The sequence below is a fragment of the Mobula hypostoma genome, chromosome 25 (genome assembly GCF_963921235.1).
Source record: "Mobula hypostoma chromosome 25, sMobHyp1.1, whole genome shotgun sequence".
NCBI classification, from domain to species: domain Eukaryota; kingdom Metazoa; phylum Chordata; class Chondrichthyes; order Myliobatiformes; family Myliobatidae; genus Mobula; species Mobula hypostoma.
In genome coordinates, this window is record NC_086121.1 from 16,359,859 (window position 1) to 16,379,728 (window position 19,870).

At 42.0% G+C, this 19,870-nt stretch overlaps 1 protein-coding gene across 7 annotated transcripts in view; it reads right to left on the bottom strand.

Moving 5' to 3' along the window:
* Window positions 1-19,870, bottom strand: part of LOC134337713 (calmodulin-binding transcription activator 1-like) — a 1,241,580-nt gene that overhangs the window by 111,579 nt on the left and 1,110,131 nt on the right. For all 7 annotated transcript variants that reach the window (XR_010016050.1, XM_063032918.1, XM_063032917.1 and 4 more), the window contains 2 exons: window positions 12,839-12,965; window positions 11,983-12,117 (listed from right to left, as the gene is read on the bottom strand). Coding sequence is in view for 6 of the 7 variants with exons in the window: in XM_063032918.1 (XP_062888988.1) it covers window positions 11,983-12,117; window positions 12,839-12,965 (262 nt within the window). In the remaining variant the exon portion in view is untranslated. The remainder of the gene's footprint in view (window positions 1-11,982; window positions 12,118-12,838; window positions 12,966-19,870) is intronic.

A 19,870-nucleotide genomic window follows, 5' to 3' on the forward strand; every position in this document is an offset into this window, starting at 1 on the left:
TACTGATATTCTGCCAATAATAGTATTATTGGCAAATTTATAAATGGCATTTGAGGTGTGCTGCACAATCGTGGCTGTAGAGAGAGTAGAGCAGTGGGCCAAGCACACATTCTGGAAATGCACCGGTGTTGATTGTCAGAGAGGAGGAGATGTTATTTCCAATTCACACAGATTGTGGTCTCTCAGTGAGGAAGTCAAAGATTTGTCACACGTACATCGAAACATACACTGAAATGTGTCATTTTCACCAATGACCAACAGTCTAAGAATGTTCTGCGGGCAGATTCAAGTGGCACCATGTTTCTGGTGCCAACATAGCATGGCCACAATTTGCTAATCCTAACTCATCTGTCTTTGGAACGTGGATGGAAACTGGAGAACCTGGAGGAAACTCCAGCAGTGATGCAGAGAATAGACAAACTCCTTACACACAGCAGCGGGAATTGAGTCCTGATCACTGACTGCTGGTACTGTAAAGTGTTGTGCTAGCTGCGACATTACCGTTCAGTTAGCACAATGCTTTACACTGGTAGCTAAAAATCGCGGAGGCTCTTGTAGAGATAATTACTTTGTCATTAGCATCTGGTGAAGTTACAGATGGCTGGAGGATGACTAATATTGTTCCATTGTTCAAGAAAGGTTGTAAGGACATGCCAGGCATCTACAGGCTGGTGAGCCTGACTTCACTGTAGGAAGGTTACTGGACGGAATTCTGAGGGACAAAATCTATCATCACATGGATAATCAAGGCCTGATCAGGAACAGTCAGGGCAGTTTTGTGTGTGGTAGGTTATGTCCATGAATCTTTTGGAGTTTTAACTAAGAAGATAGATGAAAGTAGACCAGTGGATGCTCTCTTTATGGACTTCAGTAAGGCCTTTGACAAGGTCCTGCATGGCAGGCTGATCTGGAAGGTTAGGTCATTTGGAACGCAGGGGGAGTTAGCGAGCTTGATTCAGAGTTGGTTTGATTCTGGAAAGCAGAGGGTGAAGGTTGAAGTCAATTCCCTGACTGGAGGCGTGAGCCCCAGGGGTCGGTGAAAGACCTCTGCTATTCATTCATTATGTAAATGATTTTGACGTGAATGCAGATGACACACTTAGCAAGTTTGATACTAAATTAGGAGGTCCCACTGAAAGTGAAACAGGTCACAATGAATTACAAAAATCTTGCTCAGTTAGGGAGATGGACTGGGGAATGGAAAATAAATTTCAACTTAAGTAAGTGCATTTTGGACATTCAAACCAGGATAGAACTTTACACAGTGAATGGCAGGGCACTGTTGAATGTTGAGGAACAGAAGGACCTGGGTGTACAATTGTGCCGTATACTGAGTGGTTGTGTAGTACACAGGGCGGTGAAGGCTGATCTTTAACAGTCAGACTTTGAGTTCTGGAGCAGGGTTAATATGTTGCAATAACACTGGTGAGACCGCACTTAGAGTATTATGTACAGTTTTGATCACCTTATTGTAGGAAAGACATTATCAAGTTGAAGAGGGTGCAAAAGAGATTTGAGGATGCTGCTTGGATTAGAGGGCCTGAATTATAGGGAGATGATGTCCACACTGGAGTTTTATTCCTTGGATTGTCATTATCTTTCCGCAGGGTTGGGAGTCCAAAATTAGTTGATGCAAGATAAAAGGAGATAGATTTAAGAGTTGCCTGCATTCAGCCCATTACCCTCTAAACCCCTCCCCTCCATGTACCTATCCAAATGCCACTTCCTTTCTCAGAGAACCTCTTTGCACAGGAGGCAGTGAGTGGCTGGATTGAGCTGCCAGTGAAAGTGGTTGTGGTGGGTACAAATGCAACATTTGGATAGGTACATGGTGCAGAGGGGCCTGGAAGGTTATGGGCTGAACGTGGGCAACTAGGACTCACAGGGACCAGTTTTCCTGCCACAGACCAGTTGGATTGAAGGGTCTGTTTTCCTGCTGTATTACTCTGCTTCTAGAGAAGTTGGTGTAAAAACATATTATTGCCCTGGTGCAGGAGACCTAGAATAAGATGAGGAGCTGAAATTTGAAAAGTAGAGCTGGATTGATCAGGAATTGTGTCAAGAAATATTTCACAAAATGAGAGAGGGGAATGGAATTGTAGAAAAAGTCAGAGGGAAGGTAGATGGTGGTGATATTAAAGGATATGGAGTTAAGATACATAAAGGCCAGAATGCAATTGTATGTGGGGACTGGTTTGAAGGAGTGGACAAACTACTCATGTCCCTATAGGCTGTATGTTAAGTATTACAAAGTTACTTTTTTAACTGTGCAAGCAAATGAGAAGAAGAATACAGAAAAGAAGCAAGAGCAGGCCTTGTAGCCTCTTGAGATTGCTTTATGGTTCATTAACATTGTTGCTGGTGCTTCATCTCAATTCCAAATTTCTGGCAGATCCCCATATCCTGTAAATACCTTAGTTTTCTCAAATTCTGAAGATTTATAATCTTGAGTAATGTTCTCTTCATAAGTCTGGAGTGGCCAATCTATTATCCTGAGACTAAACTTCTTAATTCTATTCTCCATTCTGAAGAAACAGCCTCTTACACCTAAGTCAACCCTTTCAGAATTCCACGTTTCATTAAAAGCACCGGTCATTCTTCAGACTTCAACTTGCATCTGCCAATCTTATTCAGTTTCATCAAAAGGCAGCAGTCCTAATCAATTTGCATTGAGTTTAAGGCAGGTCTCTTCTTGGGTATAGAGATCAAATTTCCACAAGGACATGCCATCGTAGTTCCTCACTACTGTAGAAACCCTACCTTATTCTTGCTCCACAACCTTTTGAAACAGCCAACACATTTTCCCTTTGAACTGTTTGCAATACCTGCATGTTATAAGTGGTAGATGGGCTCATAACTGATTATAAGCAGGAATATTACATAAAACTGCAAAAATTATATAAAAACGCTTTGCATTCACAAAAGACCATTAATTTTGTTTAAGAACTTAAATATTTGATATTAAGTGTTTCAGAACTTGGATTACATCTTTGATTCAAATAACTTCAATAATGGCCAGTGTAGGTTATTTCCTTGTTTTGAGTATAACACTTGAATGATATGTTGCAGATCTTGGAAAGTTATGGGTTAATTGTCAAAACTTATCTCCTGGAGCAAGTCTGTCCAAAAACAAGGCAGCTTCATAATGCCGTTAAAGAAATCATGACTATCTTCTGGTCCAAATGCTTCTTAATGGAGATAAATGACTGGGATGACATCAAGCATGAAAGATTAAGGTATAGAGATATACAATTAGGAAGCCTTTGGAGAAAAGACATATGGAGTACATTATTCAACCTGTTCACACAAAAAGGCTGTTTTCAAATGATTCAGGAAAGTTCTGTCATGAGATTTCAACTGTTTTCAAAATATGGCATACAAAAGAATTCAGCTCTCGGTATTTCCGAGGCCGCAATTTAGAAACAGCTTTTGAAAGCAGCCCTGTCTAATGGGACTGATCATCCATACTGGGTGTCAATAAAATCGCTTTTGTGCCCAGTGTTTTAAAGAAGTTTCTGTGAATCAGAGGAGGGAGGATGTAGACCAAACATCAGGAAACATTGCACAACGAGATAAATGACACAATCTTTCAGACCACTCTCCTTCCCATTTGAAGGACCAAAAAAAGTTGTGAAGTGGATGTCCCATCAGATTGTTTTCTATGCCCACTCACCATCCAGAAACGCTACTGCGTAGCAGCTGGTGTTTTTTTAAGTGCCCTAGTTCCTCATCATACATTGCGGCTGAGTAGCTGAGCTTATGTCAATCACCAAAGATCTCTGGATAATTAGCACCAGCAATAAGATCCCTGAAATAGTTTTGCTCCAGCTTTCTATTCACTTGTTCTGAAGGATACATATCTACCGACATGGAAGTGCCTCCTGTGACCTAACTGGAAGCACTCTTACCTGAGTCAGAAGGTTATGATTTCCAGTCCCATTCTAGAGACCGGAACACAAAAATATCTAGACTGACACCCCGATGCCGTACTGAGGGAGTACTATTTTGCCAAGGTGTTGTCCTTTGTATGAGGTATTAAACAGGAGTACAGGGTAACATAATAAATCTCTCAGAAGTATTTTCACAGAAGAGCAGAATAATTATCCCCTGTGTCCTGTCCAATATTCATCCCTCAACTAACATCACAAGGAGTTGTATCAGATTGTTATTTGCCAAACCTTGCTAAATATGTTCTCATCCAAGGGGGTTGATCTTATTTACGTCAACAACCTTAATTTTCCCCAATAACCTTGTAAAAACTCTTCCTGGTCTATGTGCAATTGCCCTTGAAATTCTTCCTGGAATCTGATTCAAGTCAATGCACCTTGGACGTTTTCAACTGCACTGCACTGTTTTTGTTTCAGCATTGTGAAAAGATTTCTAGGCTGACTTCCAATGTTGTCTTGCCAACTCTTGGACAATGCAATATGATGCTGCAGAGCATACTAGGAGGTGTTCTATAGTTAACTCCCCCTTACATATACAGTACTATTTTGTCTGTGTAAAGACTGCTGAAGTTGTATCTGCCAAATCTCACTGTTTTCCATCCAAAGAGAAGCAGGCGTCAATGCTTCACTTGGGGATAACTCTTCGAGCTGATTCAGTAGTTTATTCTGGTAGTTGAGAGGAAGAAGGGTGGGATGATACCCATATGAAATACAGACAATGCATGTATGTATTTGGCTGAAAAGCCTGAATTGTAAGTAGAAGTCCATGGCTACATTTCAACATTGCAATATAGACTAGTCACAGTGATATGACAAGTTCTAAGACATAAGTTAGAGCAATGCAGCAGAGAAATAGACTCTTCATCCCATCACATCCATTCTAACCTTTCTGCCCTTCTAAACTAATACCATTTGTCCACATTAGGTCCACATCCTTCTATATCTAGCTTAGGTACTTGTCTAAGCATATTTCAAACAAGTTGCATCTCACTCCACCGCCTCTTCCGGCAGTGAGCTCCAGATAGCAATCACTGTAGAAAAACTTTTCCCTCAAGTCCCCTTTGAAATCCCTTCCTCACCTTAAACCATAGCTTCTGATTTTTAATATCACTGGAAAAGATTATGACTATCTGACTCAACTGTGCCTCTTATAATTTTATATACTTCTTTTAGATCAACCCTCAGCCTCCTTCGCTCCAGGGAAAACAAACCCAACCTATCCAATCTCTCCCCAAAAACTGAAATCCTTCAATCCAGGCAACATTCTGCTGCATGCTCTCCTGTGTAACAACATTTTTCCTTGTCATGTGGTCACCAGAAATGTGCACAATACTCCCAGCGTGGTACAAACAGTGTTTTGTAAAGTTGCAACATAGCATCACTACTTTTATATTCTATACCCTGATCCATGAAGGAATGTAGCTTTTCATTTTTCACTCCAGACTGTGGGTTTATGGACTACTGACTTGGCACCCTACCATTTACTATGTATGCCCTATCCCAATTTGACTTCCCAAATGTATCACCTCAAAGATGTAGCATGCCATATACCTCTTTCCAGAACCCTATCTACCACTTTCACAGAACTTTGGGCTTAGCACCCCACCATTTACAGTACACATCCAACCCCTGTTTGAATTCCAAAATGCATCTCCTTGAACTTATTACAAATTAGGGTTCCAGCACTGATTCCTGCAGTACACCAATGTTTTTAGACGATCAGTAATCACCATCACCACATGCTTCTTATCGCCAAGCCAACTTTGGATGCAATTAGCCAGCTTGCCTGGAATACCATGTGTGTAATCTCGTGGAACAGCCTACCTAGTGGGATCTTGTCAAATGATTTAAAGTCCAGAAGAAACCGTCTACTGTTTTGCCTTCATTTAATCTTCTTTACTCTCTCTTCGAAAAACTCAATCAGATTAGTGAGGCAGGATCTCCCCTGTACAAAGACTGCTGACTATTGCTGATCAGCCTGTGGCTTTCCAATTGTACATAGATCTTCGCCCTTAGGATTTTCTTCAGGAATTACCCTAGCATTGACATAGGGTCACGAGCCTGTAGTTACCTGGCTTATCCTTGCTGCTTTTCTCAAATAAAAAGAACGTTAGCTTTCTTAGTTTTCTGGTTTCTTAGCTGTGACTGATAAAGATGCAAAACTTTCTGCTAGGACCCCAGCTATCTCCCCACTTTCTTCCCAAGGCAACTTGGGTGAGATCTCAATTGGCCCTGGGGATTTACTGACTGTTATGTCCCCATGACATCTATTAGACAATAGACAATAGGTGCAGGAGCAGGCCATTCGGCCCTTCGAGCCAGCACCGCCATTCACTGTAATCATGGCTGCTCATCCACAATCAGTACCCTGTTCCTGCCTTCTCCCCATATCCCTTGACTCTGCTATCTTTAAGAGCTCTATCTAACTCTTTCTTAAAAGAATCCAGAGAATTGGCCTCCACTGTCTTCTCAGGCAGAGCATTCCACACATCCATAACCTTCTGTGTGAAAAAGTTTTTCCTCAACTCTGTTCTAAATGGTCTACCCTTTATTCTTAAACTATGGCCTCTGGTTCTGGACTCCCCCAACATCTGAACATGTTTCCTGCCTCTAGCGTGTCCAATCCCTTAATAATCTTATATGTTTCAATCAGATCCCCTCTCACCCTTCTAAATTCCAGTGTATACAAGCCCAGTCGCTCCAATCTTTCAACATATGACATTCCTGCCATCCCTGGAATTAACCCAGTGAACCTACGCTGCACTCCCTCCATAGCAAGAATGTCCTTCCTCAAATTTGGAGACCAAAACTGCACATAATACTCCAGGTGGGGTCTCTCCAGGGCCTTGTACAACTGCAGAAGGACCTCTTTGCTCCTATACTCAACTCCCCTTGTTATGAAGGCCAACATGCCATTAGCTTTCTTCACTGCCTGCTGTACCTGTAGAACATAGAACAATACAACACAGTATGAGCCCTTCAGCACACAGTGTTGTACTGATCTACATAAACTTATTCCATAATCAATTTAACCCTCTCCCACTACATAGCCCATAACCCTCCATTTTTATGACATCTATGTGTCTATCTAAGGATCCCTATTGTATCAGGCTCTTCCATTATCCCCAACAGTGCATTTCAAGTACATACCATTCTGTATAGTAAAGAAAAACAAAAAAAACATTTCCCTTACACACTCCTCCAGTCACCTTAAATGGACATTCTCTGGTACTAACCATTGCTGCCCTGGGATAAAGGTGCTGGCTAACTACGGGTTATGCCTCTCATCCCTCTCCACTGAAAATGGAAAAGCCCTAGCTCATTCAACCTTTCCCTGTAAGACATGTTCTCTAATCCTGGGAGCATCCTTGTAAATCTCCTCTGCACCTTCTCTATGCTTCCCCATCCTTCCTGTATAATGAGGCAACCAGAACTGAAAACAATTCTCTAAGTGTGGTCTGACCAGAGTTTTATAGAACTACCACATAACCTTGCGGCTTTTGAACTCAATCCCCCAATTAATGAAGGCCTACACACCACAGGCCTTGGTAACCACCCTATCAATTTGCGTGGCAACTTTGAGGGATCTATGGACTTGGATCCCAAAATCCCTCTGTTCCTCCACATTGCTAATGATCTTGCTATTAACCCTGCACTCTTCCAAAGCGCATCACTCTTCACACTTTTCTAGACTGAAATCCACCTGCCATTTCTCTGCCTAGATCTGCATCCTGTCCATATCCTTCCACACTAACCACAACACCATAAACCTTCCTGTCATCTGTAAACTTATTAATCTACCCTTCCATTTTCCTTATTTTAGTCGTTAATAAAAATCACAAAGGGCAGGTGTCCCAGTACAGATTCTTGCGGAGCATCTCTAGTTACTGACCTACAGGCAGAATACCCTCCATCTACTACCACCTTTTGTTGATAAGCCAATTCTCAATCCACGCAGCCAAGTTTACATGAAACCAATGCCTCATGACTTTTGAATGAGCCTATCACGGGGAACCTTGTCAAACATCTTACGAAAAATCTATACACACCATATCCACTACTTTATCTTTCTCAGTTTGCACATTGTCCTTGAATTCGTATAACTCCATTAAAAGACTCCCATGTCAACTGACCTTTTTCTTGCAATGTCCAATCTGATTCTCCCAAGTCTTCTATTACACTACTGAAGTAAGTGTTTACTCACTTCAGATTTAAGGACCAGTCTTTCCCCTATCCATAACTACTTTGAAAGTTAAAATTATGGCTAGAATGATCCATCACCAACACTTTCACCTTCTGCTCAGTTCCATACTATCAGATAAAGTCAAATATTGCCCATCTCTCATAGGGCTGTCTGCACATTGTCTCAAAAAACTTCCTTGGACAGACTTAAATTCTGCCCCATCTCAGCCCCTTACTGTAAAGTAATCCCATTCAATACTGGGAAAATTAAAATTTCCCACTACTGTAAGCCTTCTGGTCTTACATCCCTCTGCAATATGCTTACATATTTATTCTTCTAATTCCCACAGTCTATTGGGAGGTCTATGGTATAAACCCAACAAAGTGATCGTCACTCTCTTATTCTAAGTTTTGCCCATATAGTCTCATAATGATCTCCCCAGGAGATCCTTTCTAAAGATCGTCCTTATGTTCTCCTTAATCCTTAGTGCAATCTCCCTTTTCTTTTGCATTCCCTTTGTCATATCTGAAACTTATATATCCCCTGGGATTCTCCAGTATATTATTTGTTAAGAATATTTCTTGACCCCTTTTGTCCTTTTAATTTCTTGCGTAAATCTTGAGGTTATAGTGAAAGGTTTCATCCAAGTTTATTATCACTGACATATGCTGTGAAATTTATTGCTTTGTGGCTGTGGTACATTACAAGACATAAAATTACACTAAGTAGCAATAAGAAGTAAATAAGTAGTTAGGTATTCCTCTTCTCTCCCCTTTCTCAAACTCTCTGTTTCCATTTTGGAGACAAACTGTCAACTGACATCTTTTATAAATCTATCAATTCCCACGATCATCTTGATTATACCTCTTCCCACCCTTTCTCCTGTAAAAACACTATTTCCTTTTCTCAGTTCCTTTGTCTCCACTGCATCTGTTCTCAGAATGCGGCCTTCCTTTCCAGGACATCAGAAGTGTCCTCCTTCTTCAAAGAACGGGGGTTTCCTTCCTCCACTATTGATGCTGCCTTCACCTGCATCTCTTCCATTTCCCTGACCTCCACGCTCACTCTATCTTCCCACTGCCTTAACAGTGAAAGTTCCACTTGCCCTTACCTACCTCCCCAGGAGCCTCTGCATACAACATATCATTTTCTGCAACTTCCAACATCTTCAAAGGAATCCTACCACTTAACACATCTTTTACCTCCCCACCCCTCTCTGCTTTCTGCAGGGATTGCTCCCTCCTCGATTCCCTTGTCCACTAATCTCCGTCCCGGCACTTATCCCTGCAAGCAGCCCAATTGTTACACCTGTCCATTCACCTCCTGCCTCACTTCCATTCAGGGTCCCAACCAGTCCTTCTAGGTGAGGCAACACTTCACTTGCAAATCTGCTGGGCTCATCTATTGTGTTCAATGCTCTCGATGCAGCCTCCTCTACATTGATGAAACCCATTGTAAATTGGGGGATGGCTTTGCTGGGCTTGTAAATTGGGGGATAACTTTGCTGGGCACCTCTGCTCTATCTGCCAAGAGTGGAACTTTCTGGTGGCCAAACATTTAAATTCAGATTACCATTCCCATTCCGACATGCAGTCCATGGCCTCCTCTTGAGACAAGATGAGGCCACCCTCAGGGTGAAGGAGCAATGCCTTATATTCTGTCTGGGTAGCCTCCAACCTTACGGCATGAATATCAATTTCTCCTTTTTTTTTCCTCCCCTCCCCACTTCTTCTATTCCCCACTGTGGCTTCTCATCTGCCTATCACTTCTCCCTGGGTTCCCTCCTCCTTCCCTTTCTCCTATGGTCTACTCCCCTCACCTATCAGATTCCTTTCCTTCCAGGCCTTTACCCCTTTACCTTCCCCAAGCGCTTGGCTTCACCTATCACTTTCCAGCTCATCTCCTTCCCCTCCCTCCATTTTTTTATTCTGGTGTCTTCCCTCTTTCATTTCAATCCTGAAGAAGCTTCTCGGCCCGAAACATCGACTGTTTATTCTTTTCCAAAGATGCTGCCTGACCTGCTGAGTTCCTCCAGCATTTTGTGTGTGTTGCTTTGGATTTCCATTATCTGCAGACTTTCTCGTGTTTATAGTTAGGTACTGTTCGTGAGTTTATGGACCATTCAGAAATCTGACGGCAGAGGGGGAAAAGTCTAAAATGCTGAGTGTGCTATTTCTGGCTCCAGTAACCCCTCCCTAATGGTAGTAATGAGAAGAAGCTTTGTCCTAGATGGCAAGGGTTTTTAATAATGCTGCCTTTTGAAGATGTCCTCTGGTAGGAAGGCTTCTCACCATACTTCTTGATCTACCTGCCTTCTTACTACACCTAATTGTTTTTTTTACATCTCACTGCTCTTTGAAATTGCCTACAGATTCTACATTCAAAATAACTTCCCTGGTTTCATATCGCAGAAAAAAACAATTATCCCCAATCCCAACTATCCCATCCCTTTGCCCCCATCTAGAACCAGCGCCAGTTTCAGCATAAGTTTCAGCAAGCTGTTTTGGATTGACTAGAGGAAAGACCTCTTCACTTAGTAAGATGGTGATATGTTCAAATTATTTTTCTCAAAAGCCTGTGGTGGCTCAGTCATTGAGTTCCATCAAATCAGAGCTCAATAGATTCCTGGACATTAAAGGAATGAAGGGAAATGGAGGTAGGACAGGAGGATGGTACTGATAGATAAGCTCAACCATGGAATAGATGAGCGATCTATTCCTACTCCTGTTTCTTATCCTATTCTGGATGCCCTGACGTTCAACTTGAACACTCCAGCATTTCAACCATTCACTCTGGGTATTTTGTTTTCATCAATCGTCATATAGCAGCTTCTGTGAAATAGGTTCAGATGAGGATGTTCTGGAAAGGATTGCAATGAAATGTACAGAAGAATATATGCCATGGAAACTGGACATTCTCTATTAATTACACAGTTTTATATTTTTAAACAATGACAATTTTTATATTCAGTATAATTTTCCCTTACTTAATCACTGAAGATAGCAAAGCTAGCAATTATTGAGTAGGTGGTGGTTAGCCACTTTACTGAGTCTCTGGTGACAGTACTCCCATCATCCCATCATGCTGTTGGGGAGTTGGTTTCAGGCTTTAGAACATTATTCCTTTAATGTCACGGCATCGAAGTTTGGAGTGCACACTTTAGGGAAGCCTGTAAATGGCTGTGATCACATGCTGCCTTTATCCTTCTTGGTGGTAGAGGTTGCAAGTTTGGGTCATCAAGCTGGCAATGGATGAGCTGAACACTATGGTCAATAGTCACAAGAGAGTGCACACTGATTATTTCTGGGCACTTCACCAGGCCAGGTTGAAGTCTTGAACAAGTATGTCACTCGTGGAACCAGATGAGCCTACACATCTGATCACTGTTACACAACAATCGTGCTTACTGTGCCATGAACACGATTGGTACAAGACTCACTAAAGCAGTTCATACTCCTAAACGCTTCAGGAGTTTCATCCTGAGAACATATCACCTTCAGAATTATTTTTATTTGAAAATCGGCAAATTTCCTAGCTTACCTTATCTCTTGAACAGTGCTGGAGACCTTGCTGAATATGAAAACCTGTACATACAGTATACTGCTTCAAGATAAGTCACTGGATATCCTTAGGATGTAAATGTGCTGACTGAATACACGTCAGTCAATAAAATCAGATGCAACTCTGGACATTCTGCAAGTTCATGACATTTGCTATGCAACAAAACCTTTCTGATAAAAAGCTATCAATGCAAATGTAGAACAATCTATCCAAACAAGATGTTAACCTCATTGACACAAAGTTCTTCTGTCTCAAGAACAAAATTATCAGGCCGTGAAGAGAGCTACATACCATCCAATGAGAGCCAGTCGTGCTGGGATGTGGGAAGAGCTGGCAAAGCCCGGGCTTTGTACTCAAAGACGACGGAGTTTGAGATGATTTGACTATTGAAGGCAACCTGTAGAGTCACAAGGCCTGTGTCGTGGGCTGGGTAAGAATGAGAAAGAAAGACAGTTTGTTATTGCAGCTGCTTCATTAACTGGGAAAATCTACAGTTTTTTACCTGTTATACCCATCTGCCAATTATTATCCACAGAAATTTAAAAAAAAGATGAACCACAATTTTGACTTGAGCCTTTCTCCCTGGCGTAAAGCTGATCTAAGCACTCCTACAACTCCCCATGTGGTAAGCTCCTAACTTAAATTGTCTCATTCTGAGTAACTACTGAACAGAGACCTAAACTTCCATGGCAGGAGTTAGGAAAACATAGCCGTGACTCAGTCAGATGCACTAAAATCCTATTTTAGGGAACACAGTCTGGCAATGTAATACAGCACTGAAGGAACAGTTTTTCAGATGAGACTTTACACTGAAGTGATTTGAGAGATCCCATGACTCTTACTTGAAGGAACAATGGGAGATGCTACTCAGTGTCCTGAAAATTCCAAATACAAATGGGAAAAAAACCCATTACCAAAGTAGATGATCTGGTCATCATCTGGATGCAGGTGGGACCTTACAGTATGTTGCTACCTTTCCTACATTATAAATGAACTGCTCTGGGCACAACGTGCTTTGAGATACCCTGACAGAGTGAATATCATCATAGAAATTTCTTGCTCTGACGAAGCCTGGCTCTTTGATTGCTACAACCTCACCCAACAAACCAACTGGTGAACCAACCAAATGAATGAGGTGTTCACTTACCTGGGCAATAACATCTAAGAACACCAGGCTGAATAAGAGATGCAGGCACTGAAATCTGGTCAAACAGGCAACTGTAATTATTGCTGGCTTCCTGCCATGGCCCTGTGATCAGCACCTTCACTCCGCCCTGCAATGGTATAACAATAAGATCCCACTGAGCATTCATCCTGGCAAGTGCAATGGCTCGTTTAGTTTCCAGTCAGACTTTAATGTATTTGCTTTGTCCTCGTCTTCCTTGTACATCTTGCCCTTCCTACACTCACTTCTCTTCCCATCTGTTACCCCCATTCCAGCCACACAGGGTTAAAGTTCACTTGAAAGAGCTTCGGCGTTACCAGCAGCCCTCCTGTGCCTTGCCAAATCTCGCTTCCTTGCCAGACTATTCAACCTCATTTACATTAAGAGAAAGCTCAATTCCAGCTGTGTGTGGAGCATTGGATTTGGCTGATTGCAGATGTATTGGGATTGGTTTATGATTGTCACATGCACCAAGATACAGTGAAAGTTTGCCTTGCATACTGCTCATTCAGATCAAATTGTTACACAGTGAATTGAGTTAGAACAAGGTAAAACAGTAACACTGTAGAATAAAGTGCAAAAGTTCCTGAAAAAGTGTGGTGCAGGTAAACAATAAAGTGCAAGATCATTGGGGATCTTCCTGTTCCTGTGCATGATCAGACAAGGAGGTCTGAACACATAAGAGACAGCTTATCTGATTTTGGCTCATAATTGTTAATTTCTCTCTCTTTAAAATATTAAAAACTTGACTTACTATTCCAAATCAGGGATCAAATATGGACCTTTTCTAATCAATCTGCCATCACTGACCCATGAAGACACATTTAACTTAAGCATTGAACTTCAATGAAACATTACATTCAGAATTAAAAGGAGAAAATATTGGTACTGAAAGGCATGTAGGAGGGAGATCGAAAATCTGGCTGAATGATGCCACAATAGCAACCTCTCACTCAATGGCAGCAACACCAAGGAGCTGATTATTGGCCACAGGAGGAAACCAGAAGTCTATGAACTGGTCCTCATCAAGGGATTCGAGGTGGAGAGGGTGAGCAACTTTAAATTCATGATCTTTCCCGAGGCCTACACATAAGCGCCAAAACAAAGAAGGCATGGTAGCATCTCTACTTTTAGAAGTTTGTGAGGATTTGGCATATCATCTAAAATTTTGACAAACTTCTATAGATGCATGGTGGAGAATATATTGAATCACAGCCTGGCACGGAAACAACAATGTGTCGAACAGAAACAGCTACAAAAAGTAGTGAGTACAGCCCAGTCCATCATGGGTAAAGCCCTCTCCACCATTGAGCACATCTACAAGAATTGCTGTCATAGGAAAGCAGCATCCATCATCGAGGACCCCCACCATCCAGGCTATGCTTTCTTCTCACTGCTGCCATCAGGAAGGAAGTACGGGAGCCTCAGGTCCTACAACACCAGGTTCAGGAACAGTTATTTCCTCTCAACCATCAGGCTCTTGAACAAGACGGGATAACTGCACTCAACTTCACACACCCAACACTTATCCAATTCTACAACCTATGGACTCACTTTCAAAGACACTGCAACTCATGTTCTTGATATTTATTGCTTATTTATTTAATATTATTATTATTTTGTTTTTTACGCTTTTGGTATTTGCAGTTTGTTATCTTTTGCACATTGGCTGTTTGTCTTTATTATATGTGGTTTTTCATTGAATCTATTGTGTTTCTTTATATTTGCTGTGAATGCCCACAATAAAATGAATCTGAGGGTAGTATTTGGTTACATATATGTACTTAGATAATAAATTTACTTTGAACTTTGAAAAGTGAGCAACTGTTATCCTAGTTGATTTTTAGTCCAGCTCCTACAAACTGGTAATCTTCAGCTTTTTTCTTCAATATATCTCCCATTTATTCAAGCTTGTGTCAAAACTTCCCACACTACATATTTTAAAAACTTGATAGAATAACTGCGATAACTTACTACCACTCAGTCAGTTATGATCAGTTTACACTGCTTGAGAGGGTGGAAGCAGATTTATTAGTAACTTCCATAAGGGGTTCAATAAATAATTAGAGAGAAAAATGGGAAAAGAGTAGAGGTAGTGGAGTAAACCTTTGTAGAGGTAACAGAATGGATCCAATGCCTCCTTTGCTCCTTTATGACTCCATCATTCCTTGATAGTTTATAGACATCTGACTTTCACAAAGGCAGGAAAGGCTGCTGGATGTTCTGGAATTTAGATGTTTCAAAAGGGGCAGGGTGAGAGGTGTGCAAGTGCCATTGCTAGTCAGAGATTGTATCACAGCTGCAGAAAGGGAGAACGTCATGGAGGGATTGTCTACTGAGTCAGTGTGGCTGGAGATCAGAAAAAGGGAGCAAACACTCTGTTGGGGGTATTCCATAAGCCCCCCCGCTCCCCAACAGCAACAGAGACACCGAGGAGCAGATCAGGAGGTGGACTTTGGAAAGGTGCAAAGATGACAGGGTTGTTGTCATGCATTACTTCAACTTCCCGAATACTGATTGGCACCTCCCTTAGAACGTTGAATATTTCAGCACAGTACAGGGTCTTCAGCTCACAATGTTGCACCACCCTTTTAACCTACTCTAGCATCAATATAACCCTTCCCTCCTTCACAGCCCTCCACTTTCTTTCATCCACGCATTTGCCCTACATGTTAATACTGTGGAATTAGGAGGCTTCTTTGTATTTGCCCTCTGCTTAGTTTGAACCCCTTATTTCTTCCCAACCCTAGTATGTAACAATCATCGTTTGATGCACCTTGCACACTTTTTAAATGTGTTTAAGCAGTGGAAACAAACCTTCAAACTTCTGAAGCCACACTTTGTAATCTGATTGCTACATGCCTATCCAAGAGTTTCTTTAATGTCCCTAATGTATCTGCCTCTACCACTACCCCTGGCAGCTCATTCCATGCACCTACCACTCTGTAAAAAAAACGTATCTCTGATATCACCCCTATACTTTCCTCCAATCACCTTAAATTATGCCTCCTAATATTAGCCAGTTCTGTCCTGGGACAAAGTCCATTTGATCTATGCCTCTTATTATCCTATATATCTCTATCAAGCCACCTTCCATCCTCCTTTGCTCCAAAGGGAAAAAGCCCTAACTTGCTCAATCTATCCTCTTAACACAGCTCCTTGGTAAATCTCTTCTGCACCCTCTCTAAAGCTTTCATACCCTTCCTATAATGAGGCAACCGGAATTAAGCATGATCTAACCAGGGCTTTATAGAGCTACAACATTACTTCACTGCTCTTGAACTCAATCCCCTGACTCATGAAGGCCAACACACCAACCAGCATCTTAATGACCCTATCAACTTGTGCAGCCACTTTGCGGGATCTATGGATGTGGGTCCCAAGATCCCTCTGTTCCTCCACACTGTTATGAATCGTACAATTAACCCTGTATTCTATCTTCAAATTCCACCTTCCAAAGTGAATCACTTCACACTTTTCCGGGTTCAACTGGATCTGCCTCTTCTCAGCCCAGCTCTGCATCCTGTCAATGTCCTATTATAACCTATGACAACCTTCTGCACTATCCACCACTCTACCAACCTTTGTGTCATCTGCTCCTTCCTACCTATATTGTAACTCCCTAGAGCCCTGTCAGATCCTTGCTTCCTAAACCAAAGTTCTTTCTTCTTCTTAACTAGATGTTCCACATCTCTTGTCAACAATGGTTCCTTCACTTTACCATCTTTTCCCTGCCTTAATGGGACAAACCTATCCAGAACCCCATGTAAGTGCTCGTTATACAGACAGAGATTAGAGACCTGCTTTATCAATCACCCTTGCTCTGTCCGCCACAAAAGGCAGGGTCTCCTGATGGCTAACCATTTCAATTTGAATTTCCTTTCCCTTACCAACACGTCTGTCCATGACCTCCTCTACTGGCAGGTTGGAGGAGCAACACTTCATATTCTGTCTAGATAGCCTCCAAGATGATGGCACGAACATCGATTTCTCCAACTTCCCCCTTCTCTCTCTCTTTCCATTCCCCATTCTGGCTACTGTCTTACCCCTTCTCTTCTCAACAGCCCTTCCTCCTTCCCCTTCTTCCGTGGTCCATGATTTTCCCTTATCAGATTCCTTCTTCTTCAGCTGTATCCCTCTTCCAACCAACACCTCCCAGCTTCTTACTTCACCTCCCTCTCCCACTCACCCACATTCCTCCTCACCTGGTTTTATCTATCAGCCTGTCAGCTTCTTCCCCTCTTCCTCAACCTTCTTATTCTAGCTTCTTGCCTCTTCCACTCCAGTCCTGATGGAAGGGTCTTAGCCTGAAATGTCGACTATTTATTCCTCTCCATAAGTGCTGCCTGAACTGCTGAGTTCCTCTGGCACTTTTTGTCTGTTCCTCAAGATTTCCAGCATCTGCAGAATCTCTTGTGTTTTTAACCCCACAAACCACCTCGTTATGATCTTGCACCTTATTGTTTATCTGCACTGCACTTTCTCTGTAGCTTTTACACTTCATTCTGCATTGTTATTGTTTTATTTTGTTCTACCTCAATGCACAGTGTAATCCTCTGGATTGCTGTCTGTGCCACATGCTAGTGATAGTAAAAATAGATTTAGATTAGATTAGATTATGAGAACACTCAGTCCTCATTTATTGTCATCTAGAAATGCATGCATTAAGAAATGATTCAATGTTCCTCCAGAGTGATATCACAGAAAAACAGGACAAACCAAAGACTAACACTGACAGAACCACATAATTATAACATATAGGAAGGCGTGGCAGATGAATGTGTGGCTGAGGAACTGGTGCAGCGGGCAGGGCTTCAGGTTTCTGGATCACTGGGATCTCTTCTGGAGATGGTGTGACCTGTACAAAAAGGACAGGTTACACATGAACCCAAAGGGGACCAATATCCTTACAGGCAGGTTTGCTAGATCTGTTGGGGAGAGTTTAAATTAACTTACAAGGGGGATAGGAACTGGAGCGATAGGGCTGAGGAACAGACAGTTGGTAGACAAGCAGATCCAGTCTGTCAGGAAGGACAGGCAGAAGATAGTGCAAAATTGCAGTCACTGGGATGAGTTGCAGTATAGAAGGGAGAAAGTATAGAAAGTTTTGGATACTGGATTAAAGGCTGCTTAAAGGATAAGAGCCCAATGTAAAACAGGAAAGATACCAGCACGGATAAAAGATCGGCTGACTGGCAGGAAGCAAAAAAGTGTGGGAATAAAGGGGGCCTTTTCTGGTGGCTGCCACTAACTAGTAGTGTGCCGCAGGGGCTGGTGTTGGGACTGCTTCTTTTCACGTTAAATGGCAATGATTTGGATGAAGGAATTGATAGCTTTGTAGTCAAGTTTCCAAACAATATGAAGATAGGTGGAGGGGCAGGTAGTGTTGAGAAGCAGGGAGACTCCAAAATGACTATACAGATTAGGAGACTGGGCAAAGAAGTGACAGATGGAATACAGTGTTGGGAAATGTATGGTCATGCACTTTGGTAGAAGGAATAAACACATAGACTATTCCAAACGGGAAGAAAATTCAAAAATCTGAGGTGCAAAGGGACTTGGGAGTCCTTGTGCAGGATTCCCTAGGCTAACTTGCAGGTTGAGTTGGTGGTGAGGAAGGCAAATGCAATGTTAGCATTTATTTTGAGAGGACTAGCATATAAAGCAAGGATGTAATGTTGAGGCTTTAAAAGGCACTGGTGAGGCCTCACTTGGAGTATTGTGAGCAGTTTTGGGCCTCTTATCTAAGAAAGGATGTACTGACATTGGAGACGGTTCCGAGGAGGTGCACAAGAATGATTCTGGGAATGAAAGGGTTATTGTATGAGGAGCGTTTAATGGCTCTGGGCTTGTACTCGTTGGAATTGAGGGGAGATCTCATTGGAACCTATCAAATGTTGAAAGGCCTATATAGAATGGATGTAGAGAGGATGTTTCCTATAATGGAAGAGTCTAGGACCAGAAGGCACAGCCTTAGGATAGAGGGACATCCATTTACAACAGAGATGAGGAGTAATTTCTTTTGCCAGATGGTGGAGGATCTGTGGATTTCTTTCCGACAGGTGGCTGTGGAGTCCAGGTCATTGGGTGTATTTAAGGCGGAGTTTGATAGGTTTTAGATTAGTCAGAGTGTGAAAGGTTATGGGGAGAAGGGAGGAGATTTGGCTTGAAGGGGAATATGGATCAGCTATGATGAAATGGCGGGGCAGACTTGATGGGCCGAATGGCCTAATTCTGTTTCTCTGTCTCACGGTAATTATTGATCTGTTTGAACAGTAGGCAAGACAAGCATTTCATTGTTCCTGTCAGTGTTAAGCCAATCCCGAGATTAACTCAAATTCCCTGTTTTCACTGTACCTTGGTACACATGACAATACAAAACCAAATCAATACCAATACTAAACACAGATATCTGTTCTTAGCAACCCAACCTTTGAGGGGAAGGACTGAGGATATTAGTGAGGATGAATTGGAGTCAAAATCCTCAAGCATTAGGAGGACATTTACAAGAAGGAAAGGTGGGGAAACGGTGAAATGCAACAGCAGCATCTGTGTGTTGGTCTGTTTCAGACTAAAGAATTTTAAGAAGCAAACACTGTCTCCATCTAGTGGCACTGAATGCATTGGCAAGGATCTTATGCTGATCATTTCAGACCCAGTGAGAATATTGTGTTCATTTCTCAGCTTTAAACTTCGGAAAGACGTTAGTTGATGGGTAGGGGGCAGGGATTTACTATAATGTTATCACGGATAAGCAAGGCTCATCTGGGATCCAGGGGATATAGCAGATTGAATTCAGTGGTAGGAGGCAGAGGGTGAAGGTGGAGGATCGTTTCTCAGACTGGAGTTCTGTGTATAATAGTATGCCACAGGGACTTTTGTTGCTCGTAATTTATAAAAAGTGATTTGGATGCAAATTTAAAGGCATGGTTAGTAAGTCCGTGGATGATACTTATATAGCTGGTGTTGCAGATAGTGTAGAAGGTTATAAAACATGGGATATCTTGATCAGTT